This window comes from Pocillopora damicornis, chromosome 14 (genome assembly GCF_964200805.1).
Source record: "Pocillopora damicornis chromosome 14, jaPocDami1.2, whole genome shotgun sequence".
Lineage (NCBI taxonomy): Eukaryota > Metazoa > Cnidaria > Anthozoa > Scleractinia > Pocilloporidae > Pocillopora > Pocillopora damicornis.
Window position 1 is genome coordinate 8,918,324 of NC_142683.1, and position 25,803 is coordinate 8,944,126.

The 25,803-nt window shown below is 39.2% G+C and overlaps 1 protein-coding gene, 3 non-coding genes and 2 pseudogenes across 4 annotated transcripts; 1 reads left to right on the top strand and 5 right to left on the bottom strand.

Annotated features, from left to right (window-relative positions):
* Positions 1-967: 967 nt before the first annotated feature.
* LOC149034312 (uncharacterized) lies at positions 968-1,956 on the bottom strand (annotated as a pseudogene).
* Positions 1,957-5,124: 3,168 nt separating this feature from the next.
* LOC149034313 (uncharacterized) lies at positions 5,125-6,166 on the bottom strand (annotated as a pseudogene).
* Positions 6,167-17,076: 10,910 nt separating this feature from the next.
* Positions 17,077-17,150, bottom strand: Trnas-aga (transfer RNA serine (anticodon AGA)). The gene has a single exon. It is a non-coding gene; the product is annotated as a tRNA-Ser (tRNA).
* Positions 17,151-17,410: 260 nt separating this feature from the next.
* On the bottom strand, positions 17,411-17,484 carry Trnas-aga (transfer RNA serine (anticodon AGA)). Its single transcript has one exon. It is a non-coding gene; the product is annotated as a tRNA-Ser (tRNA).
* A 402-nt stretch (positions 17,485-17,886) lies between these two features.
* Trnas-aga (transfer RNA serine (anticodon AGA)) lies at positions 17,887-17,960 on the top strand. Its single transcript has one exon. It is a non-coding gene; the product is annotated as a tRNA-Ser (tRNA).
* A 5,588-nt stretch (positions 17,961-23,548) lies between these two features.
* On the bottom strand, positions 23,549-24,693 carry LOC149034317 (uncharacterized). Its single transcript, XM_089193074.1, has one exon. It carries the CDS (start codon positions 24,485-24,487, stop codon positions 23,549-23,551), a length of 939 nt encoding a protein of 312 aa, XP_089049200.1. The 5' UTR covers positions 24,488-24,693.
* Positions 24,694-25,803: the final 1,110 nt, after the last annotated feature.

Below are 25,803 nucleotides of genomic sequence, written 5' to 3' on the forward strand. Positions count from 1 at the left end.
CAGAAGCTTTCATGATGGTTGCCATGTCCAAACCAGACTTCTTTGCAGCCGAAGTTGGGGCTGAACGAGTGCTGTGGGCTCCAACCTGGTTTGTATCAATACCAGCATATGCCAAAACACACTTGACCCATCTTCCAATGACATCATTTGAAACTGCCTTATGTGGCTTTACAAAACTTATGAGGAATTGAATTTCTTGTCATCTAAGAAGTTTTGTACAAATGACACTCCTGTAGACACTCTACAATACAGAGTCCAGGATCCTTAAAATATGCCTGAAAAACAAGGTCATGTAGATAAGTAACAGGTCTTGTTTATCTCGCTGGTTTAGAAATAGAAAATGAACAACTTGACTCTGTCAAGGTCATGTACCTAGTATCTAGCAGGTGTATAGTTTGAATACGCTGACCTGATAATAACGTTAGCGGTATGGTGAGCTTCCAAGAGAACACCTTCAATGATAATTTTCGAACATGCTCAAATTTGCGTAAAAATTCTAACACAACATAAACGTCCCAAGTACTTGTGTACTTTTTTTAGAGGGCCTCCTCTCGCGAATCTTACAACTAAGAGATTGCCTCCAGCAGGTGTGTCGTCAGGAAAAACAATGACAGCTGACAATGCACTCCAAGCTGTGTTGAACCAGCTATATCAAATGCCAGTTTGAAAACTTTCAGTCAAAATTCAATAACATCTGTCACAGTTGGTTGCAAGGGATCACAATACTATTTAGCTGAAAACTTATGCCATCTCATAAGGTAGGTCCTGTACTGTTTCTTTGTTGATTCTCATCATGATGACATGACAGTGTCAATAACTTGCTCTGAAAGTCTTTGAAATTTATAAAGACATCCTGATGATTTGCAAGCCATCAGAGTCCACTTGTGGTGGAGTGGGTGAAAGGCATAGGGGTTGTATGGCTTTATGGCAGCTGGAGCACTTTCTTTCCTTGAGGAAGAATGAGAGGTTACTGAACAAGGAGGCACAACAAAATTGGAAGCCATGCCTGTGTTGTCTGCAGTGGCACAATAAGTATCCTCGAGGCTTGGTCAGCTTCCACCTTCTTCCACCTATCAATGAAATTGAATGGAGGAAAAGCGTAGAAATAGTATTCCCCCTAGTCAACAAAAAAAGCATATTTGGCACCAGGGTCAGGGTGCCAAGCTTTGTAAGGCTTAGTCTGAAAATTAAGCCTGGATGCAAATAAATCAATAGATGGGGCCTCCAGGGCTTGTGTGATTGACACATAAATGTTGGAATAAAGCTTCCATTCTGTCTGACCATGAAAAATTCTGGAGGCTTTATCGGCTGCAGTATTACACTTTCCTGGCAAATGTGCAGCAGGTAGTCAAATAACCCATGCAATGCACCACATCCAAATAGTTCTAGCAATTTGATTGCATTCAAGCGAATGAGTGCCCCCCATATTATTGATGTAAGAAACTGCTGAGGTGTTATCAAGAAAAATTCTCACATGGGTATGAGACAAGTTTTTATAGGAGGACTGTAATCCCAGGTACGCTGCTTTTAATTCAAGGCAATTAATATGCTGGTGAGCTTCATCAGGTGCCCAGTGGCCTCCTGATGATTGTCCCCCAAAAAACAGCTGCCTATCCATGTAGGGATGCATCTGTATTAAGAGTTTAGATGGATTACCTTGTGAAATAGGTTTAGAAACATTTTCAATGTTCTCAACCCACCACTGTAGATCTGACTCTGCTTTAGGTGACAGTGCCATGCTTTCATCAAAATTACCATGATGAAACTTAAGGGCAGCAGTTTTTTCCTTCTTTAGCTGCCTATAGAACAGGGGTACCATAGCAACCCCAGGGCAACTGGCCACAAGTTTTCCTATGACAACTGCACTTCCCTGATGGTAGGTTGTGTTCTGGTCAAAAGATCTTTGCAAACCTGTGTGATATTTTCCACCTTGGTATGAGACAAAGTGACAGTCATGGTCATGGAATTTAAGACAAAGCCTAGAAACTCTAGAACCTGTGATGGCTCTAAAATTGATTTGTCTGGGTGAACATAAAGGCCCAAACTATTAAACAATTTAGTGGTGGCTTGAACATTATTCTCACATTCGAGCTTGGTGATACCCTTTAAATGGGAATCAGGGGCGGATCCAGGAATTTTTGATAGGGGGGGTCCAAACTTTCGTTCAGAAGGGACTGTTGGACTCTTTTGAGGCAAATTACTTCTCCCCCACACACCCCCACACCCTCTCCCACCTGTCACGGTTGCACGTTACAATTCCTTGGTCACTTACTGTCGTACTACTACTACTCGTAAAGGATGCACCCTTGGAACATCCTCCTCTTGTGTTTGGTTACAAAGATTGTACAGATTTCGTCAACATCAATGTCAAGGTCATGATGTAAGTGCATGAGTGCAAGTCCTGACAATCGCTTATCGGACATCCTGTTTATGAGATATGACTTGATTCATCGCAACCCAGAGAATAAACACTCAGCTTTGGCAGAACTAACAGGAAGGGTACAACCAATAATAAGCAAAACTCATATGTTGGGGTACATATCCTCATCAGCATGTTTTACACACTCCAAAAAGATTTCCTGGTAGCTGTAAAGTGGGTGTGTACTGTTTCCAAAAGTATTGCCATTCCTTTAACTCAGAAAGAAGAGAGGATGGTGTAGGTAAGTCCTGTTGCCAAAATTGCAGCTTTTCTGCATAATTATGAAGACTGTCATGCTTCACCACAGCAGATGGAACCAAGGAAAAAATTTCGGTGCCAGCCTTGTTGTCTTTGCTGAATCTTGAACTAATTTTTTCCAATAAATGATCTATAAAAGGTATGGCAACATTAACACGATCATGTGATTCCGGGTTTACGCTAGCTGCATTGTTCCTATGTTCCTACCTCCCAGTGATTCTTGGCACTGAGACTGTAACGTCAATCTTGTCAGCCAGTCTAGAGGCGTCTTCAAACCATTCATAACATTCCTCTTCTATGTTTGACCTCACCCTCGCAACTGCTTTAATAGTGTCATCAATCATAGAATACGCTTGGAAGACATCTTGGTCTTTCTTCTGAAGCTTAGCTGCAATAGGTTTGAGTGTTCCAAGGCTATTCTTTGTGATCAAAAGGTGAAAATGAATCCAAGTGTCTTCCAATTTGCCAGAAAACCTTGTGCCTTGGTTTTAGTGTCCCTGTCCCATGTGAACGATAACGAGGAATAGACATGAGGATGCAACTCATGATCAACCATCGCTTCCAAGCTTTTGCAAATGTACTCATAAAGTTCGTAGAAAGTCTCGTAACATTCATGCCTTTCCACCCATTGGGTTTTGCACAAGCCTTTTAACTTCTCCTTTCTGGAAGTAGAACCCCACTTCTCTAAAACTTGTTCTAGAAATCGCTGTCTTTAGGTGAAAAATAAAAGAAAAGGATAGTTTCATTTAAGGTTCCAATCTTGTTTCTGACTGAAGTTAACCTGCATGCCACTGTAACACTGAGATTCAAAACATGACTGTTGCAATGAGTGTACAGTGCCATCAGTGCTATTCTCCTTTTTCTTCCTTACACACCACATGGTTCTGAGGACATGGCACTGGCAGGACCTTCCAAGTTGTCCCGATCGTCATCTGAAAGTTTTGGTATTTGCAAATGCTGTGTAAATTCATCGTATTCCTCTTGAGAGAATGTTTTTGCTGATGTGTACAAGTCTCTAAAGTAAACTTCAATTTGGTCGAGGATCTGTTTATCATTGATTGTAGTGGATTCATCTTCTAGGCGAAGTTCCCTTATGGTCTTTTTATTATAATTCCTTTTTTCCATATTGAAAAAATATTTTGTTGGTCGTTCGCCCTGTTCTACCCAACGACATTTCGCTCTAAACATCGCTTGCTTTCCTTTATTTTCGTACAGAGACTGAAGTTCGGATTTAAGGTTGTCATAGTGCAGCAAGATTTCATTAGTATCTGGCGAGAAAAAGTTATTACAAATAGTGTCGTCTAACTGTTCGAGCTGGCGTTTAATATCCTCTGCCCTGTCTCTGGATACTTTTGCTTTGTATTTCGCATACGAGATAGTCGCATTCCTAATTTCCATTTTGATTAGCTCCCACAGGAGACCTTTGCTTGTTGCTTGACGGTAATATCTTACGGTGTTTGAATAGGTTTTACGAACCCACTCCACGTATTCTTCATCTTTTAAAAGGGTATTATTGAATTTCCAGAGTCCGGGTCCCCTCGGGGTTTCACACGACCAAGACAAGGACGTATAAATTGCTTTGTGGTCGGGTGCAATTGATGGATAGATTTCTGTTTTCTTTACACTTTTTGTTAGGTTTTTGGCCAAATGAAAGAAGTCTATCCTGGACTTCATTCCTATTGCTTTTGATTCATACGTAAATTTTCGTGACTTTGGATAGCGTACTCTCTGAATGTCTATTAGATCGAACATATCCATTGTAGTCACTAACAAGTTCCTGTAATTCGTTGGTGCCCATACCATTCCTCCAATTTTGTCTTTTTTAGACAGCGTACAATTCCAGTCCCCTCCAACAATTAAATTTGTCAGTTCTGTTTTGTCAATTATGCAGTTGTTTATCTCCTGCATAAACTCGAGTTGATTTGTTTGGTTGGTTGGTGCGTAGATGTTACAAAGTGTTAATTTTTGGGAGCCAAAAGTAATCGTAATTAGCACAATTCTCCCTGAGTTGTTGCTATAACAATAATGCACCTGACAATGAAAAGCAGGGTTGATTAGAATGCAGACACCTTTGCTGTGGTTAGTACCATGGGAGAAAAATATCTCACCTCCCCATTCATTTTTCCAGATATTTTCGTCTTTTAGATGAGAATAGGTTTCTTGGAGAAAGTAGATATTTGTTTTAAAATCTTTCAAGAACGAAAAAATACTCCTCTTAATCTGGTCCCGTATTCCTCGAACATTAAGCGATAAAATATCTAATTTTACAGGCGTTTGCATAGTCAATAAAGAGCTACAATTAGTAGTTTATGATATCGATAACAAAAGGAAAAAAAAAAACAACAACAACAAAAACAATTAGTTACAAGAGCTAACCCTCTTCCTAGCTTACAGTCCGATGTTGTCCTCAGTTTTCTAGTTTTGTTGTAAGTGTTCTCTTCTAGTATTTAAAGATAGTCCAGATCATCTAATTCATTAATTTTTATAGGCCTACCTTCGGGCGACGTTTTAATAAAAATCTTTCCATCCATTGTCCAAACGCTTAGGATTGAACCATCGTTCTGCATTTCGTTCGCTTTGTTGACGATCTTTTTCCTGTACGACATGAGGCTCTCGAATAAATAGATCTTGCCGGAGGCAACTCGTGCTGCGGCGGTCGAAGCGGGAAGAGGCTTGAGAAACTCACATTTTTGAGTTTTGTCCCGGCTTTGTATAGATTCGTTTTAGTTTTATGATTAACAAATTTTACGATAATCGGCTTTCCTCCCTTTCTCCGGCTTAATTTGTGAGATATTTCGATATCCTGTTGGCACACCGGCACCTCCAGGGCATTAGCCAATTTTAGAACCACTTCTTCTGTTGACTCATAAGCTTGTTCCGGTATTCCATGGATCTCCAAGGAGTTTTTCCGTGTGTACTGTTCTAGATGATCTTGGAGGTCGTACAACTCGGCGATTTCTTCCTCCTGTTGGTCAACTATTTTCCTTGTTTCGGCCAGCTCTTGTTCGGCATCATCAAACTGCTTTATCGCTTTATTAAGCGATGCTCGAAGGTTTGCTATTTCAACATTCTGCCCTCGAATAGTCGCCTTCAATTCATCCATGTTGTTCTTCATGGCTTCGTTTTCTCGTAGAATGTTGCAGATATCGATCTTAATATCAACCAGCATTTCCCTAAGTTCAATAAGTGACGGCTCTACAGGAGCGATCGATGATTCTTTCTGTCCAGGGATCTCCTCCATCAGAGTTGGTCCAGCGAGGCTTGCTAGTTCGCTTGAAATTGGTTCTGCGGTCGCCGCCATATTGGGTCGTTTAGGCGTTCCGGTTTCCTCCTCGCAAGAACCTCTGGCCCCTCGCTTGTTCTTCTTGTTGTTTCCCATAAGTTAGTTTCTAATGGTGGTTCTTAACATATTACTAGAACCAAAGACTGGGAAATTTTGCATTTTCAGAGAAAATTGAGGACGCGGACAGCGCTCTTCAAGAAATGTGCCACTGCACACCGAGTCCACGCATACTCTTTCCCACGCATGCTCTTTCAAGCATGTTGTTCTTGGCCAAAATTGACAAAATAGCGTTTGCTATGCTCTCACCAGTTGTTTTGTCAAGGTCGACATGGTCAAAAAATACTTATTTGATTTTAGGTGAAACGTCATTGTTTAGATCTAAAAACATAAGGCAAACACTTAATATTTCTTGGTTTGCGAATCTATCTGCTACCTCATCGCCAATGATTGAGAAAAAAGTGTCTTCCTTCTGAATCAGCTGTATAACTTTCGCCCGAATATACTCTCCTGTGATGCAAATGACTTCCTCTTGTACAGTTTTTGAGATGCTTGTGGCATTTCTCCTACCAGTAAGTGTTCTTGAAGATTTTTATCAGAGTTGCCCAATAGCATAAGAATGGCATGAAAATTGCCTTTGTTGGATGCCGTGCTTGTGCTGTCATCTTGATGGCCTCTAAGAGAGATGTTCTGTTTGCCACACAATATTTATGGTACTTATGATTGCTCTAAGTGCATGTATGTTTTTTTCAAACATCTCTTGGTTTTGCATGGAAATCCTGTGTGGCAAGGTTTTCCTTTGGTTTTTCAACACTTTGGATTATGGCGATGCCAGCTTCAAGTGCTAACTGGTGACACTGCATTTTCTGATGACGCTCAAGTACCCCATCTTTCCCAGTGGTTTTTTTTCTAGCTTTAGGAATGGAGCTGTTACTCCTGTGCTCGAGGATCTGATGGATTATTATGCATCACACAATATTTGCAAAAACCTCCCATTTGTGAAGGACTTTCTACAAGCCACTTATACTTTTCCAACCACGAGGGCTGGAACACAAGCTTCTTGGTATGTTTGTCTTTTCCCTTAACCACAGTCTTGGAGAAAAAGCCTGTGTACGAAGGAGGCGGAGTGAAAGGGTTCTTAAGGTATTTAATTTTTTCGTGGGACTGAAGAGTTCTTGGATCAACTGTGCCATTTACGATGTTCCTGACATCAAAGTAGGATACAGCAAGCTGATCACTGTAAGAAAATTGGGAAACACCTATAAACCAAGGAAGTCTTTTATTGAAAAATCGTCAAATTGATTTTTAACAGACTGTGAGATGAAAACTGAACACTGACAAGCTAAATGTTTACTTTATTTGATAAATGTTTCTAAACTGAGTCAATGTACTGCACCCTTTAATTAAGTATTGTTGGCAGTGATATCAAATTTGCTTGCTAAGGATAAAAATTCTGATCAATTTACTATATTAAGGTCTAAGTTGAGAACAGAAAGCTTGCAAAGTGTTTTGCACATTTCTTTAAGTGACTCTAAAGATAGCTCGTTTCCGTTTAAGCCGAGGAAAAGCAGATTTGACAGCAGCAGTACAGACTGCAAGAGCTCACCCTTGTGAATAACTACCCTGTTAAGTGAAAGTAAAATTTTTACAAAAAGTAATCAGGGATATGTCTTTGAATGCAATGCAATCATTTAGGATCAAACACTCCAAATGGCGCATGCCTTGCAAGAAGGTCAGATTAGATACCAACTGGCTACTCAAATTTAAATAGTTAAGTCCATGAGACAAACATAGACTGTTACAAATAGCATGAGCAGTAGATTGTCTCCTTGAATTGATGTTTCTTGACATCAATATAGGCTACTGAGAAATTTCTTAAACCCCGTGCGTGCTTTATGATTGTCTTTAACTGATCCTTGCTTAAATGAGTGATTCCCCATTCATCAAGGCAACATCGGTCCACAACATGTCACTTTCAGAGATACGTCTTTATCTTCTGCATATGAGCCTTAGCTTGTTTATTATCTCTTTAAGACTAAAATACTTGAATACTACACATAGAAGTTCATCTGGTAATGCTGTGATGAGAAAAATTAAAATTGTCAAATTATGGGGCTAAAGCTTTGTCGAAAACTGAAAATTAATTTTAGATGATACGCTGTCTGTATGAAGAGTGAAAGAAATGCTTTGAGAAGATTAGGAAATAGATTGGCTTCGATAACAAAACCTAACAGAGATCATCGTGTTCTTTGACCAGAGCAAAAAATAACAGAAATCATGGGAAATTAAAAGTGGATTTCCACTGTTGCGTAATTTTACGTACGTCAATGGGCGTGAATAAAATTGGCTTGTGTCTGCAGAAACTAAGAGTTCAACCACATTCAACTTTTTCCGCAGACGCAAGCCATCCGTACATTTTTTCTGTGTATTTTCTATTTTGTTTCATTTTAGATGCGGTTTTTATGTGTATTGAGACCAATGAAATGCATGTTTGACATACTTTCACAAAGCAAGTGCAAGCCTGAGCGGCACTATAAAATGCTGTGTTTGGATCTTTAGTCTGAAGTGAAAATGTAAAACATTTTCAATAAACCGCACAAGAATGATAAAATAATTATATGGTAAACATGGAGCTGATAGTCACCTATAAAGCTGCGAAAAGGACTTAACTAATGGCATCATTTATTCCTAAATGCAGTAAAATAAGTTAAAATGTATTTTAATACTGAGTTCTTTTCAGACGCTGGGTCTGTAAATAACTGGCAGCGTCGGTTTTGTTTTCCTCGGGCTTATTTAGATATTTAATTTTACGTACCCTAGCCGAAAAAAAATGTCGATGCAGCATTTACCTTCGATAGCACCACTTGAAATTGGACCTTCCACTAAGACTTCGGCATCAAAATCAGAAAGCTCAACTAAAACAACAAACATACAAATATTTACTTCTAAACCATAGTCACTAACATTTCTCAGGAAATGGAATAAAAGCATAAAACAACTTACCATTTTCAAATTCCATGGCTTTAGCTTCAGATATTCTTGGTGATCTTGGGGCATAGATACTGAATAATATGTGTCTTTGAGATCCACAACACTGTAAAGCAATCTGGCCTGATCATGCTAATAACATCTTTCAATGACTCCATCTTAAAATGATGGTATGCCACAAATTTATTCACCCTTTTAAATTGAGGATTATCTGATGAGTTCCATCTTTTTTAGGTCTCAAAAAGGTAGTGGATAGGAATTCACCTTCCTCATGTGAAGATTTTAAGAGGACATCCGTGCAAAAATCAAACAAAAATGAAATTTTTATGGCAGGGGTCAAAAATTCAAATTGTCTCAATTTTTGCACACAAGTAGACCCTATTAAGACAAGGAAGGCTGTGTATTTTTTTCCTCAAATATGTTTTTATTTTCTAGAAAAACGAACTTTTCGCTTTCACCCTCTAGAATCGATGGATCGGGTCATAACAGGTCGAAAATTGAACACTTTCGCTTGCTTCGCATTTCAGAGATATTATGTCTAAGGAAATCTTATCAACGTGTGCTCTTTCATAGACTCTTCGTCTTCTGTAAAATGTAAGTTGTGTAGGAGTTGGTTGCCTAGAAGCTTTTAGCCATGCAAAAAAGCAATGTGCTCTCTTCCGTTACAAAAAAATGTCGGTGAAGAAAACCTCTTTTTTCACCATGTGCCATTATTCAGAACTCCACAAAATTACGTATGTAAATTGCCGAAGGAATGATCTTCAAGATGACGTAAAGTTTTCTTTGGGCAAATGTTTTCTCGTGACGCAGGAACTCTTCAAAATAGCACACGCAAGACATAAAATCACGCCATATGTTGATTGCGTGACCAAAGAGTTAAGGAGCAATCCTGCATTTGAAATTACTTGAAATCATACAGGAGAACGTTTTCAGAAACAAATAACAAATTTATACCCAGTTTTGTTAAATTACTCTGTCTTTTATCATTTGAAGTTTGTTTCTGCAGAGATATTCCGCCATCATTCTGTCTAATACGATTATGTACCAGTGCTAGTAACGGTATACGATTAAAAAACTTTGCTGTTCTCTTGCATACAAATCTTAAGTTTCTGCCCCTTATTTGACTTGCTAACCCGTGCCTTTTAACTAGCCTATGGTAAACGAAAATCCACAAAATGTTACCTTACAGAGGCTCTTGCAGGAGTTAAGTGAGAGCTTGCATTACCTAATTTGCATAATTGCGGGTACGAGTCGTCGTGCTCGTGTAGCAGAATAATTTGGACCTACGAGTGGGGTCGGTCGACGTTATTTGAAGAGGCACAAATACGAGGAATAGAAATCATGTGTCTAGATATCCATTTAGCTCTGAGTTTTCCTAAATTTGTACTCGTGTTATTTTTTTTCTGCATTAGTAAAACTAAAAAAAACTAATATGTTCTTGAATATGAAACTCTTTATGACCGCGACGTGGTAGGGTATGCCTCTAGACTGGATAAGGGACCGAGTGCTGTGCCGCAACTGCTGGACACGGAATCCACCCGTCATCGTCTGTAGCTTCTCTTGAAGTGGAATGGGCCTTAAGGCAGAGTCGTTCTCAGAATACTCGTTTCACTGATAAGCAAAAGGACTACTTGATAGCCAAGTATGAAACTGGAGAACAAACGGAGCAAAAGGTAGATGCTGCAAGTGTCTCAAGAGTAATGAGGTCTAAGAAAGACGAAAACGGCGAGCAGCTATTTGACTGCTCTGGGTTTCTTGCAAGCAGGAAAATTTCTAGTTTTTTTGTCGTCTGGCCTGAAAGCGAAGTCTCGACCACCAAGAGGTCAACCAGAGCGATGACGCTGAGCAAATCAGAGCAGAAAAGGAGAGCTACATACAAGTGATGAGTAAAAAGGTGATGTGTGAAATTTCTATTCAGCACGTACATCCAATCTTGTACAACAATTACAGCATGTGTGAACTAGTTAAGAATTCTAAGCTTTCAAACTTTTCAATCAAAGTTTTCAATGACAGTTGTACTTCTTTCGGACTCGATAATTCCCAGGCCAACGTTAAGGGAAATAAGCCGTATGTCAATATTCTAACAAGCCTTGTCATGGACTGCCAATGTCAGGCAAATGGGGAATGAATGACGATGTTTCATGGTCCCTGCAGCTGCTGTTAGTTGTGAATTTTTTGGTGTACAGTCCTGCTGACACAGTTTCGCAACTGTATGTTTACCAAACAAAGAAGCTGAAATTTGTCAGAAGCGCCGAAAAGGTTATTTGCTGTTAAGAGCAGTGGCAGTTAAGACAAGCGATATTGACTCTTTTGCGGTTAATTAAGTTTTGTAAATTTAATTGTCTTGCCTAGCGTCACAAAACGAACAGACATTGCGGTAATGAAAAAGTGTTTTCACTCCAGCAGAAAAAACCAACTTGGGTAAAAATAAAGGCAAAATCAGAGCCAAATGGATATTTAGACTTGCTTTTTCTTTTTTACGTAGTTGTGCTTATTTTAAAAAATGACCGTCGAGCGACCATAACTGCAATTATGCTATTGGGTCATGCAAGCCCTCACTTAGTCCACTTAACTCCTGCAAAAACCTCCATATGAAAACTCTGTTGGTTTTTATGGAGTGCTAGTTAAAAGGCACGGGTAAGCACATAGAGAAAGTTAAACAATGGGCAGAAACTTAAGATTCGTATGCAAGAGAACAGCAAAGTTTTTAATCGTATACCGTTACTGGCACTGGTGCATAATCGTACTAGACAGAACGATGGCAGAATATCTTTTGCAGAAACAAACTTCAAATGATAAAAGGCAAAGTAATTTAACAAAACTGGTTATAGCTATGTCATTTGTTTCTGAAAAAGTTCTACTGTTCGATCCGAAGTCGTTTCGAAGGCAGGAATGCTCCTTAACTCTTTGGTCACGCAATCAACATATTGCGTGATTTTATGTCTTCCGTGCGCTACTTAGAAGAGTTTCCTGTGTCACGAGAAAACATTTGCCCAAAGAAAACTTTACGTCATTTTGAAGATCATTCCTTCAGCAATTCACATACGTAATTTTGTGGAATTCTGAACAATGGCACATGGTGAAAATAAAGGGTTTTCTTCACCGACATTTTTTTGTAATGGAAGAGAACACATTGCTTTTTCGCATGGCCAAAAGCTTCTAAGCAACCAATTCCTACATAACTTTCATTTTACAGAAGACGAAGAGTCTATAAAAGAGCTCACTTTGGTTAGATTTCCCTTGATGTGAAAGATTGAAAAGCGAAGCGAGTGAGTGTTCAATTTTCGACCTGTTATGACCCGATTCATTGATTCGAGAGGGTGAAAGCGAAAAGTTCGTCTTTCTCGAAAATAAAAACATATTTGAGGAAAAAAAATACACAGCCTTTCTTGTCTTACTAGGGTCTACTTATGTGCAAAAATTGAGACAATTTGAATTTTTGATCCTTGCCACAAATATTCCTTTTTTGTTTGATTTTTGCACGGATGTCCTCTTAAGAGAACACCTTTAAGAACTGATTTTTCAATCTCAGCACTGATTGTCTTGGCTTCTTTGTGACTAAGTTGGTGTTGGCAAGGTGGCTGCCTCTGGGGAGGGAGCTGGTCAAATTCAATTTTGCATCCTTTGACCTTATTTAAAATATGTGGGTCTGATGTAAGTTTGCCCCAGTTTAACAAATAAGCTTTAATCCTTCCAGCTTTAAATATCCCAGGTTGGAATTTTTGAATCCAATATTTTGCAGTCTTTACCCACCAACACAGTGGATTGCTACTGTTTTTTGCTCCACCTTCTCCTACCATTAGCAGAATGGAGTGAACATGCCTCATCAAGATTGTATTCAGTGGCGTGGACCCCAAAAAATTGCTTTTGACAGTTTTCTCAGATTTCTCATGGTGCTTTCTCATTTCGCTGCCCACAGGAAAAGGCAAATCTACAGAGAGTTCTACGAACTCGTTGTCCATGGCATTCGCAACTCTTGGTACTTTTTGCAAGGCTTTGGTCTCTGAGTCACTTTCAGATAAGTGATCATCATGTGAACGCTTAGATGGATTGCCAGCATTCAAGAGAATCTCTGCAACGAAGGAAGACAATGACTTTGACATGTGTCGAAAGCCCTCAACCATGCTCTCAGAGACTGAGGCTCTAATGCTTGCAATGAAGTTGTTCTTTAACACAGAGGTTGTTTTTGAAGAGCTGGGCTGAGAAGCTGTTTCCTTCTTCTCTCGAAATACTTCAGTCACATGTTTGGAGGACTTGTCACTTGTCAATGGGTGACAGGCCCCAAGGATCTGTTCCCACCATTATACACCTTTGATTGCAAAGTAGCAGAAAAATTAGCCGTTAGCTTCCAATAAGCGGAACAAGCAGCATTAACTCAGGTTGTTGTACCCCAAAAGTAACAAAGTAGAACAATGCCGGGAGATTTCTCTTGCTGAATTGCTGTTAAAGAATATTAAATACTCTTGACTCGACTAATGTCTTTTCCTGGCAAACAAAATCGTACATTGAAGGCAAGCTTGCTCACGCAATCTCACATGGTCTTGTAGTGTCAGAGAACTTAGCTAGAGATGATTTACTTTCATGGCTTCTTCCAGATATTCTGGAAAGTGATAATGACTCTTTGCTCGATCCCCTCGATTTAAGCTTGGATTTCTTAACCCAGTTCTCAAATACATTGCCAAAGGCTAATTTCCTTGCCATTTGCTCATTATAACTAATGTGAGCCTTCTTTAACTCTTTTTCACAACAGAGCAGTTCAAGACATTCAATGTAAAAGAATTGTGGAGATAGATCTCATACAAATTAGACAATTTATCGAACATATCTTTGTGTACATGTGCCAATTATGTGCATAGTGTTTTTTTGTGTTTGCTTATACATAATGCTTTGATACTGCTTTTTAGTGTACAAAATTATTATTTGTGATTGAAGGCAAGTTTTAAAACAATTGTTTTTTACAAATAACGTGTTGTTATATATTTTATGAAAATTCGAGTTAAGCAATTTTGAATTCATCCAGCCATGACCTGCTCACAGATTACTTCTGACCTGTATCTAGCAAGAATGAGTATTGTAAACCTCGTGGCCTAGTCCGCCATGTTTTAGTTGTCCCCTGACGGAAACAATGCTAATTATGATGAATGATGATAACAAGAAAAGAGGTAAAGCATGAAAGTTTGAGAATTAAAAGGGATAGCTTTAGATTTACAATGTGTAATTTTTGATCCAAGGATGGTTGTTCTTTTTTAATATAAATAGCCTCTTTTATCTTGAGTTGGAAACTGGTAGAGGTGTGATCCAAACGTGGAAGCTATCTGCTGAACACAAAGTGCAACAATGTGCAGAATCTTGCAGATGCTTGAAAATGTGAGAGGCCTTGTCAATGACTGAGTGCTCTCCTACATGTGTGGAAAAATGGTGGCACGTTTCACCGATGTAACAGGCATTATAGCCAGCGCATACAAACTTGTAAACCACACATGAATGGAGCTCACCAGGGACAGGGTCATCGGCAACTACTAATGAACATGAGGTTTGCTGTGATCTTTGTTTTGCTCTGCATACCTTTGCAATGTGGCCTTCTTTGCCACAGTAGAAAGAACTCTTCATTTGCAAAGTTATTTGCCAAGAAATACAGTGTAAGTCGTTCCGATTAGTGAATCCATTTTTCTTGAGTAACATTGAATTCTTCGATTTATCTGTAAACTGCCATTTTTGTGTTCCAAAGGTGTCTTACTTCAACGTTTTTGGTTCGGTTGTAGAGTTATCCTCGTCGCCAAATGACCTGTATCTAGCAAGAACAAGTATTGTAAACCTCATGGCCTAGTCCGCCGTATTTTATTTGTCCCCCGACACAAAGCACACTGGATCCTATGTGCACAGGGGGCCTCTTACACAACAACTTCCGACTGAAGTCTATTCCCCAATTGGTTTCATTTAATTAGCTCTTGGTCCATTCAAATACCAACACGACCTAAGAAGTTGCAAGGCACTCTTCTTCCCCTGCTGGTATTCATCCCAGTGCACAAACAACTTTGCCTGCATCTCTCTGTACTTCTTTCTCTGGACTCTTCTCAGTTTTCTGTCTGACACCAAGCGGATATCGACTACTGTGAGGAGGGCTTCTCTGAAAAGAAGCCCTATCAACACGTATAAAGGTAGCTTCCACCTACCACTAGCTTGGTTATGAAAGCTGTGTACCAGCCATTGACATCCTTGTTGGTTCGTACAGTCGTTGTAGATGGACCAGGAGGTTGGAGCTCAAACTGAACTTTCTACTCAAGTACTCCCAATGTAATCGACAAACCTCTTCAATCCAGCACCATGTGCATCTGATTTTAGCTTCTGGAATATAGGTCCAATCTCTGATGGAGGCAGGAAGGGGAGGGCCACTAGCCTCTACGATATTTGTAGGTCCCATTGTCTTCTCTATGTTGTGTTGCAAGATCCAACTCTTATATCTACCAAATGATTAAATGAATCCTTAGAATAAAAAAGGGATTATTGATTATTTGTGTTGATGGATAGATGTAACTGCTTAACTATGTGGTTTTGATGAAGAACAGCATACCTTTCTCCAAAAACATTGTGTCCAGTGGAAGACGCACCCTTTGATGCGAACATCTGGCTTAACTTTCCTAATTGTTCCCTAAAAGCCAGCCTTGAAGTCTATTGTTATCTGCTTCACTTCTGGATCAAAAGGCTAAGGATAACTTTGAATACCCAAGAGAAGGAGAAATGTTAATTTAAAAAATACCTAAAAAACTGATAGAACTATTGAGCTGTCAAAACAATTACAATAACCTCCATCAAAAAGCTATACTTTTTAATGTTACATAAAACTCACACACAAGTTACGTCTTTGTAATCTCTCCTTCTTTTCTCAGCCATGAGGAGGAACAGCAATAGAACTTTTTTGGTTTGGTCTCCACTTCTCACAAAGGCATTGACTGTGAGCAGCTGGCTGAATGGGTGACAAATCAGCTTGAATGTTCCATCTACATAGCAGGTTTTTGCTTTGCTGAGGTATTTGAGTTGTTCTCTGGTAGTGAACAGGATGTGGCAAGTGTTGGATGATTCTAGGTTGGCCTGAAAGAAATCGTCTGGGATGTGGTTCTGCTGTAGCTTAAAGTTAACATCTTTTGGTTCATCAGGGCAGAGTTGTTGGTAAAGTCTATTTGCTGCTCTGCTGATATATTCAGGTCTTGGTAGGGTAGGACAGGGTGCATTGGTCAATTTCTCGAACAGGACCTGGAACAACCAAATTAAGCAAAGGTCAATATTAGTTCCATAAACAACATGTATATTTGTACAATTATTTTGGCTTTAAATATTATAAATGTTATCACGCATACTGAATAAATATCAATTTCTTCCACCAGTTACCTCCCACACAATGGTTGATGCTTTGACGTCTTTTACAATTTTAACAGCCACTGCTGCCCCAACTTTAACAATGTGGTTGTGGTTGCCCTTTACTTCAAAGCTTCCATCACGTTGAACAACCATAGTAGTACAGGCATACCATTTGGGTCTCACCATACACTGCCGATGAGTGGAACTTTTTTAATGGCGTTTGATGTTATATTGGTGGCCCAGGCTATCAACAAGTTTGTCCCCACCCTTCTTTGACCCATTTCTTATGATCTCAAATGTCACTGGAACATTTCTTTCATCTACTGGTGGATCATCAATTGACATCTCAACTGTAGAGAGAAGAAATAGGATTTGTGGTAATAATGTATATATACAATAGTATATAGCAACAGTATATAGAATATTTCGACAGAATACAACAACAGTCTATAGCAGTATATAGCACATGACAACAGTATATAGCATGCAGCATAACATACCATCTTCTTAAAATTCTTCCTCACACGGCAACTATTCAATACACAGCTCCTCTGGAGTTGCGTCTGTAAAAATAGAGAATACACATACATACATACATACGTCATGTAAGTCAAAATGTCTATGACACTTACCATAAGAGCTACCATCAATAGACTTAGTTGAATTATGTAGTTATTTCATCTGATGGTTGTAAATCTGCAATAAAATAAAGAAATTAAAGTTGAAATAAGAAATAAATGATAAATTAAATTTTGGAGAACTCGGAAAAAATCCGAGCCCCAGATGGGATTTGAACCCACGACCCTCCGTGATCTAGTCGGATGCTCTAACCACTGAGCTACTGGAGACTCTATGGTGAGCAAGGGTCAATTTATGGGTCTTGACTGGAACCGCATCACGCGGTTACACAGCCAAGTAATTAGTGCGAACTCACTAACAGCATCGCGCTGTCACATTAAAGCATAACAAGATACGAACTCACTAACAGCATCGCGCTGTCACATTAAGGCATATCAAGATGCAGCCAACCAACCTCCAAAGTGAGTAAATTAAAGTTGAAATAAGAAATAAATGATAAATTAAATTTTGGAGAACTCGGAAAAAATCCGAGCCCCAGATGGGATTTGAACCCACGACCCTCCGTGATCTAGTCGGATGCTCTAACCACTGAGCTACTGGAGACTCTATGGTGAGCAAGGGTCAATTTATGGGTCTTGACTGGAACCGCATCACGCGGTTACACAGCCAAGTAATTAGTGCGAACTCACTAACAGCATCGCGCTGTCACATTAAAGCATAACAAGATACGAACTCACTAACAGCATCGCGCTGTCACATTTGTCTCCAAAATTTAATTTATCATTTATTTCTTATTTCAACTTTAATTTACTCACTTTGGAGGTTGGTTGGCTGCATCTTGATATGCCTTAATGTGACAGCGCGATGCTGTTAGTGAGTTCGTATCTTGTTATGCTTTAATGTGACAGCGCGATGCTGTTAGTGAGTTTGCACTAATTACTTGGCTGTGTAACCGCGTGATGCGGTTCCAGTCAAGACCCATAAATTGACCCTTGCTCACCATAGAGTCTCCAGTAGCTCAGTGGTTAGAGCATCCGACTAGATCACGGAGGGTCGTGGGTTCAAATCCCATCTGGGGCTCGGATTTTTTCCGAGTTCTCCAAAAAATAAAGAAAGAAAATTTTAAAAACAAAAGAAACTAATCTGCGAGATTTTTGGCAGGAAGGCTTCTATAGAGGTAAGATCATAGAATTTACATAGTAAATAAATAAATACCTAAATACCTTCAGCAGTACAAGAGCCAACATCCATAGATCCATTATAGAGGAAACATGCAGAAGATGGTGCATGTGTGCTCAAGTGGAGTAGAAATGTCTTTCTTTCTTCCGTTTGGAACTTATCTGAGACAAACCAAAAAAGATGACTGAAAAAGATAGTCAACTTAGAAAGGAAAATTAGCAATTGAGAAACGAAGTTGCTGAACTGAAGAAACTTTGGAAAAGTTAAGTGCGGAAATTGGTAACAGAACCGAAGAAAGTTATCAAGCTGGGGCTAATCATGGCAGTAATTCATCGCCAGAGAGCAAGGCCAAATCAGTTGAGTTTATATATGCACAGTACAATGAGCTCCAGGCATTCAGGAAATATGCATCCAAAGAGATAAAGAAAACGAAACTCAAGTTAAACTCAATCTCCGATGCCTGCGACCGGCTTTTGAAATCGATTGATTCATTTGAAATATAAAGCTATCAGTTCAACGTCAAAATCACTGGATTGCCATTGATGGCTGAATGGGAGTCTTCAGAGCAAACGGCAAATCTCTGCCTACAGCTTTTTAGACAAAGAGGAGTCAATGAAATATCAATCAATGATATAGACAATAGTTGACTTGGATAATATTACAATATCAAAAGCAAATGGTGTTGACGACCAATTTTAATCTTTTTATAAGCAATTAAATAAAGTCGTGCAAAAACATGTGCTTTTGAAAGTTGTCTCAAAACGTAAAGTTAAACAACTTGCAAAACGTTGGATAACAAAGGGAATAAGAAGGTCAATTAAAATAAAGAATAGGTTATATAAAACTGGAAATTGTAGCGAATATAAATCTTTTAAATAAAATCATTACTCTTACACGTTGAAGTAAAAAGCAATATTACTTTGATTTTTTTAATGAAAATGTAAAGATGAAAAAAACATGGCAAGGAATCAATAAACTGTTAAACAACTGTAACAAATATCATAAAATGTTAACGACATTAAAAGACCCAAATAACAGCAATCAAGCTACTAGTGACCCATCACTTATACCAAATATTCGAAATGAACATTCTGCAAGTGTTGGTACCAAACTAGCAAGTAAACTACCCACCAAAAACAATCATATGGATTATCTCAAGAAATTAAAATCACCTGATTCTTCCTTTTTTTCTAAACCAATTTCCCTAGATGACGTTAAACAAGAAATTCTATCACTACCAAAAAACAAATTGTATGGTTTATACTCTTGCCCTACCCAACTTCTTAAATGTTCTTCCAATATTTTATCTCCTGTCCTTTCGAACATTTCCATTACTTCTAAAACATCTGGTGTTCACCCATCATAACTTAAGATCTCCAAAATCACACCTATCTTTAAAAGTGAAGACAAGACTGATGTTTCTGGTTACTTACCAATTTCTCTCTTGTCAAATTTTAACAGAATATTTGAAAAGCTACAGTATTGCAGAATGAAGGACTTTATTGACAAAAATAGGTTAACACATTCCTCACAGTATGGCTTCCGTAAGGCACACTCCCCAGATCATGTGATCTTTGATATTGTATGGATAAGCATTATTTCTCGTGTGGTGTTTTCATTGACATAAAAAAGGTTTTTGACCCTGTCAATCACAAAATCATCACACATATCAACTAAACTAATTTTTGTTATTTGTGGATGACACTAATATTCTTTATGCTGGTAAGTGCCTCAAGACTTTAGAACAGACGGCCGATGCTGAACTGATCAATTTACATGGCTGGCTAACTACAAATAAATTGACTTTGAATACAGAAACATCAAATCTTGTAATCTTTTGCCCTAGACAAAAGTAAATCTGTTATCCTCTTCAAAATAGGTATATTTGATAGTGAAAAAAATGGAAGAGTCAGCTTGGAACATAAGAGTTACATCAAGTATTTATGTGTTTTGATCAATGAGAATCTTTCTTGGAGAAACCATTTGGACTGTGTTATCACTAAAATAAGTAAGACTATAGGAATGATTGCTAAGCTGAGACACTCTGTTCCATCATCTGTACTCACAACTATTTAAAAATCCTTCATTTTATGTTATTTAACTTATGGACTCGTTCCTTGGGGTAGTGCATCTAAAAACTATCTAAACAAAATTATTTTTCTCCAAAAGCAAGTACTACGTCCAATCTACTTTGTTGATAGAAAAGAACATGCAATCCCTGTAATATATTGCTAGTGATATAAACCCACGAGGTCAAACAACATGGCCGCTTCAACACAACTTTATTCCAGCAATGTATTCTGGGTACATACACAGTAACCCTGGAGGGTACTTAATATATTTCACTGCTTTCCCCTTACAAATAAGATATCCTTACAAGTAACACAATAGTAGCTATAACATTCACTACAGGTTCAGTCGGTCAACAGGTTTCCTAATTCTCTCTGATCGCCTCAGAACAACCGGCGATGGTGTGTTTACATTCTCTTCACTAATACTAGAATTAGGCTCATTATCTTTATCTGAAAAATTGACTGGTGGCTGCGGCACCCCGGATGAAACTTGGCTATTATCTACACTTAGAGTAGGTTGCTCACACAGTTCTGGGACAGGTATGTCCAACTCTCTAGTTTCATGTGGCACCTGATCATGTGCTTTAATTAAATGATCAACATGAACATATCTGGTCTTATAGCCAGTCTTAACTAAATATGTTCTGGGTCCACAGATCTTAACTACCCTTCCCAGAATCCACCTCTCAGTATTGCTACGGGCTTGAGTATTTCTCACTCGAACTATGTCATTCTCTGCAAACAGCCTATCTTGATGACCCTTTAAATCCTTATATTCCTTCTGCTTATTTTGTTTACTCTCTACGGTTTTGGCTAGATCAGGTTTCACTAGAGTTAAACGAGTACGCAGTCTACGTCTCATCAACAGTTCTGCTGGCGTAGCACCTGTGGTGCTGTGTGGGGTGGTATGGTATCTCAAGAGGAAGTCTGCTAGTCTATGTTTGATAGACCTTCCCTTGTTTCCCTCTAGAACTTGTTTGACAAGCGCCTCCTTTACCACCTTGACTGATCTCTCAGCAGCACCATTTGATTGTGGGTGATAAGGATGAGTTTATACATAAACTCAGCAAACTCACTTGAAACAAATTGTGGCCCATTATCTGATACCAACTCCTCGGGCAAACCATGTTGGGCAAATATAAGACGCAACTCATTTATGGTTTTCTCTGTGGTGATTGAGGTCATGTGCTTAACCTCTATCCATTTTGAAAAACTATCAACCACCACTAAAAAAAAATCACTCCCTTTCTGACAAAAATCAACATGAATACGCTGAAAGGGTCGCGTGGCCCATTTCCAGGGTATCAATGGGGCACAAGGTGGAGAAGTCCACACATCCTCACACACTGAGCATAGTTTAATCTTTTGTTCAATTTCCTCATCCATCTTGGGCCACCAAACACAGGTGCGTGCTATTGCTTTCATTGCACAAATGCCTGGGTGCTCCCAATTCAACTCCTCCAACATCTTTTCCCTAAATACTGGGGGAATGATCACCCTTGAACCCCAGAGAATGCAATTTTGTTCACAAGAAAGTTCATGTCGACGGGTGTAATAGGGTTTTAAATCTTCATCACAAACCTCTGGCCACCCCACCATGACCCAATCAAGTACCTTGCTTAACCCTGGATCCATCAATGTAGCTTTCCCAATCTCTTTTGCAGTTATGGGGAAATCTTTGTCAATGGCACTTATATTGTAAATCTCACTCTCACTGCCAATCTTAGACTCTTCATGGGGTAATCTAGAAAGGGCGTCACAGTTGCTGTGCTTCTCGGAGCTCCTGTACTCAATGTTATAGTCATATGCTGAAAGGACAAGTGCCCAGCGCTGCATACGGGCAGCTGCAAGTGTGGGTATAGCAGCTTTTGGGCCCAAAATAGCCAACAATGGCTGGTGGTCAGTTACTAAAGTGAACTTTCGTCCATATAGATACTGATTAAATTTTTTTACCCCGAAAATAATAGACAAGGCCTCCTTTTCAATTTGAGCATAATTTTTCTCACTTGAGCTGAGGGTACGTGACGCATATGCTATTGGCCTTTCTTGACCATCTTCCATTACATGACTAAGCACTGCCCCCAAACCATAACTCGATGCGTCACAAGCTAACTTAAGCTCACGATTTAGATCATAGTGGACCAACAGCGACTCACTGGTGAGGCCCTCCTTGCATGCCTCGAAAGCTTTCTGGCAGTCATTTGTCCATTCCCATTGAATATTTTTCTGCAAAAGCCTATGCAGAGGTGCTAAGGTTGTAGCCAGCCCTGGCAAAAAGGAATGATAATACTGAACCATGCCCAGGAAGGACCTTAGTTCACTCACATTCTTTGGGGCTGGGGCTCTTTTCACTGCACTGATCTTCTCCTCCACCGGTTGCAGGCCTTCGGCACTTATTCTCAGACCTAGATAAACCACTTCACGTTTCAAAAACTCGCATTTTGCCAGTTTTAAATGCAAATTGTATTGGTGTAGCCTGTCCAACACATCAGCAAGTATCTTGAGATTCTCTTGCCAGTCATTGCCCCCTATCAAGATGTCATCTTGTTTACAAACACATTTTTCAATTCCCTGAAGAATTTGATCCATTTTTGCTTGAAAGATTTTTGGGGATGACTTGACCCCATAGAGCAATTTCTGGTAGGAATAAAGGCCTTTATGAGTGGTAATTGTCAAGTACTCTTGACTTTCTTTGTCAACATTCAGCTGGGCATAGGCATGTGATAGATCAAGCTTACTAAATACCTTAGAGCCAACCAGAGCAGCATACAAATCCTGAGTAGTAGGTAAAACATATTGCTCATCTTCAACTGACTGATTGATAGTGGATTTGTAGTCTCCACATATTCTGACAGTGTTATCAGCCTTTGGCACTACCACAATTGGGCTAGCCCAAAGTGACCTGTCAACTTTCTTAATAACACCATGCTTTTCTAGTTTGTCTAACTCTTTTTCGACTTGCTCTTTTAAAGCGTATGGAACCCTACGCGCTTTCACGAAGACAGGTTTTGCATCGCCTCTCATAGTAATATGGGCCTCAAGGCCCATCATACCTTTGTAACTCTCAGTAAACAATTCACTATGTTTAGATAGCAACTCATTCAGTTGACTATCAGCACTCCTAGGGTCTCCCTTGGGAATACAAAATATCTCACCCCACTCAAACTTAATGTGCCGCAGCCAGTTTTTACCAAGTAAAGTAGGTTTTGCATCATAATTGGCTACAAGAATGGGTAGAGAGTATGGTTTACCCTTATACACTATGTCACACTGCATTTCCCCTGACACATCAAGTAATTCACCCGTGTATGTCTTAAGTGTTACTTTAGAAGGAGACAGAGGCTTGTCTGCAAACCTCTCTAGATATTCACTTCTACTCATTATTGAGAAATCTGCAGCTGTGTCTAACTCCATCATTCACAGTTTACCATTGATTTCCATTTCTACAGTGTACCTATTGCAATTAGGCTTGTTTTGGTCAAGCGAATTCAGAGAATAAATTCCTAATTCCTCATCCTCACACTCATCATTGCCTGATTCTGAAGCCTGTACACTATGAATTTTACCCTTTTTCTTTTCATCCTTACTGCGACAAACAGAAGCTAAATGCCCAATCTTGAAGCACTTGTAGCATTTTGCTGACTTAAATTTACAAGACTGACCTGAATGATTACCCCCACACCTAGGACATGACAATTGTTCAGTGTTCTTCTTTTCAGTGTTTTTACTTCCTTGTTCTGTCAACTTGTTTACTTGAACAGTTTCACTACGTGAAGGGTGAAATTCTTGGGTGTTCCTGTCTGCCATCTCCATGGTCTTGGCAATACTGCAAGCCTTTTCGAATGTGAGGTCATCTGTGTTCAGTAGTTTGTTTTGTATCTTCGGATTGTTCAGTCCGCATACGAATCGGTCACGTAACGCCCGATTGAGGAATTCACCATAATTACAGTGGACGGCCAATCTCTTCAAAGCCAGCACATAATCGCTAACTGATTCTTCGGATTTTTTATTCCGCGTGCCAAAGTGAAAACTTTGTGCGATTTCCAGGGGCTTTGGTTTGTAGTGTTTCTCCAAGACTTCCACAATGTTAGTGAATGACACGTCCTTCGGTTTAGTGGGCGCCAATAAGTTGCTGAGGGCTGTGTATACCTCCGGCCCCACTTCTGTCAGGAAAATGGCACATTTCCTGTTCGCTACCACAAGGTTGGTGGCAGCGCTTCCCTCTCCTGTTGTCGTTACAATGTTGTTGGCTGTAAAGAACATTTCCATCCTCTCGACGTAGACACTAAACGTTTCACGTGCGACGTTGAACTCGCCAACACGTCCAAATAATCCACTCGCACTAGTGCTGGTCATCTTCTATGCCACAACACACACAGCGTTGTCCAAAGACCTTGTACTTTTGAATGACGTGGAAAAACGACCGATCCTCGTCGCCAAAATGTAATATATTGCTAGTGATATAAACCCACGAGGTCAAACAACATGGCCGCTTCAACACAACTTTATTCCAGCAATGTATTCTGGGTACATACACAGTAACCCTAGAGGGTACTTAATATATTACAATCCCCATATTTGTAAATGTGATAATTCTGCCAATTACCTTCTTATGAAGCTGTATGTAAATTAATGCTCGACGTTCATAGGGACAGTGCACCTTCTAACATCACCAAACTTTTTACAAGAACTTCGAACATCCATACATATAATACTCGCTCATCAACATCACAACTCTCTTGTGTTAAGTACTCGAGGCTTAAAATGCAAAAAAGAAAGCTTTTTTGCGTGTTGGTTTCAAAGTCTGGAAAGAGATGCCCAATGAATACAAAAATTTGTCAAAGAAATCCTTCAAAAAAGAAGCAAAAAGGGCTCTTCTCAATATTCTAGAAACTGAAGATTTTTATATGGAGCCTGATGAGATAATGCTAAATTCAAACAGCAAAATTGAATCAAATTGAAGCAGTTATACAATACTTTTTGTACACTTAAAAACGCTAGGACTTTTTCTCCTTTACAATGAACATCTGCCATTTTCTTTTTTCTTTTTTTGCATATCTTTTTGTCCTTTTATGTTATATTTCTTCATTTCCATTTTATTTCCAGTGTAATTAAATTAGGTCAATACCAAAAAAAAAAATTGGACCCGCTTCGATTAGCATTTGCTATCTGCGGCTTAAAGGAATATCTTGTAATATGTAAGAAAATGGAAAATAAAAGTGTGAAAGTGAAAAAAAGAAGCGATGAGTATAGGAAAAAATGAAAAGAAATGGCAATGCATTTGTACCAAGAAAAGCAAGTTCCATAGGATCGATGGCACTATATGATGGTTCGACATCTGATGCATCAAGCTTTGAAATGAAAAGAAACAACATCTAGTATGGTAAAAGTGAAAGGCGTAAGTGGAATAAGTAAAGTACTTTACGCAGTTATATATGTTATTCACCAGACGGGAGGTCAGTATTGGGAAAAACTGTGCCCGAGGTCCTTTCCCATTTCGTTGTCTGTTTGAAGAACAATGTTGCCCATTTTAGTTTCTTGCTTTCATCTTGGGCATGGAATCCAAAGTGCAGTGCCAATAACCACCAAACTGTGCATTGGAGGGCTTCAGGGTTTTCAGCACCAAATTCACCTGTGCAAAACAACAAGTCTTCTTCGGCGTTGGATAGTTC

Excerpts from the sequence above, each read along its gene's own strand:
- LOC149034317 (XM_089193074.1), bottom strand. The coding sequence starts at position 24,487 with ATGACCAGCACTAGTGCGAGTGGATTATTTGGACGTGTTGGCGAGTTC.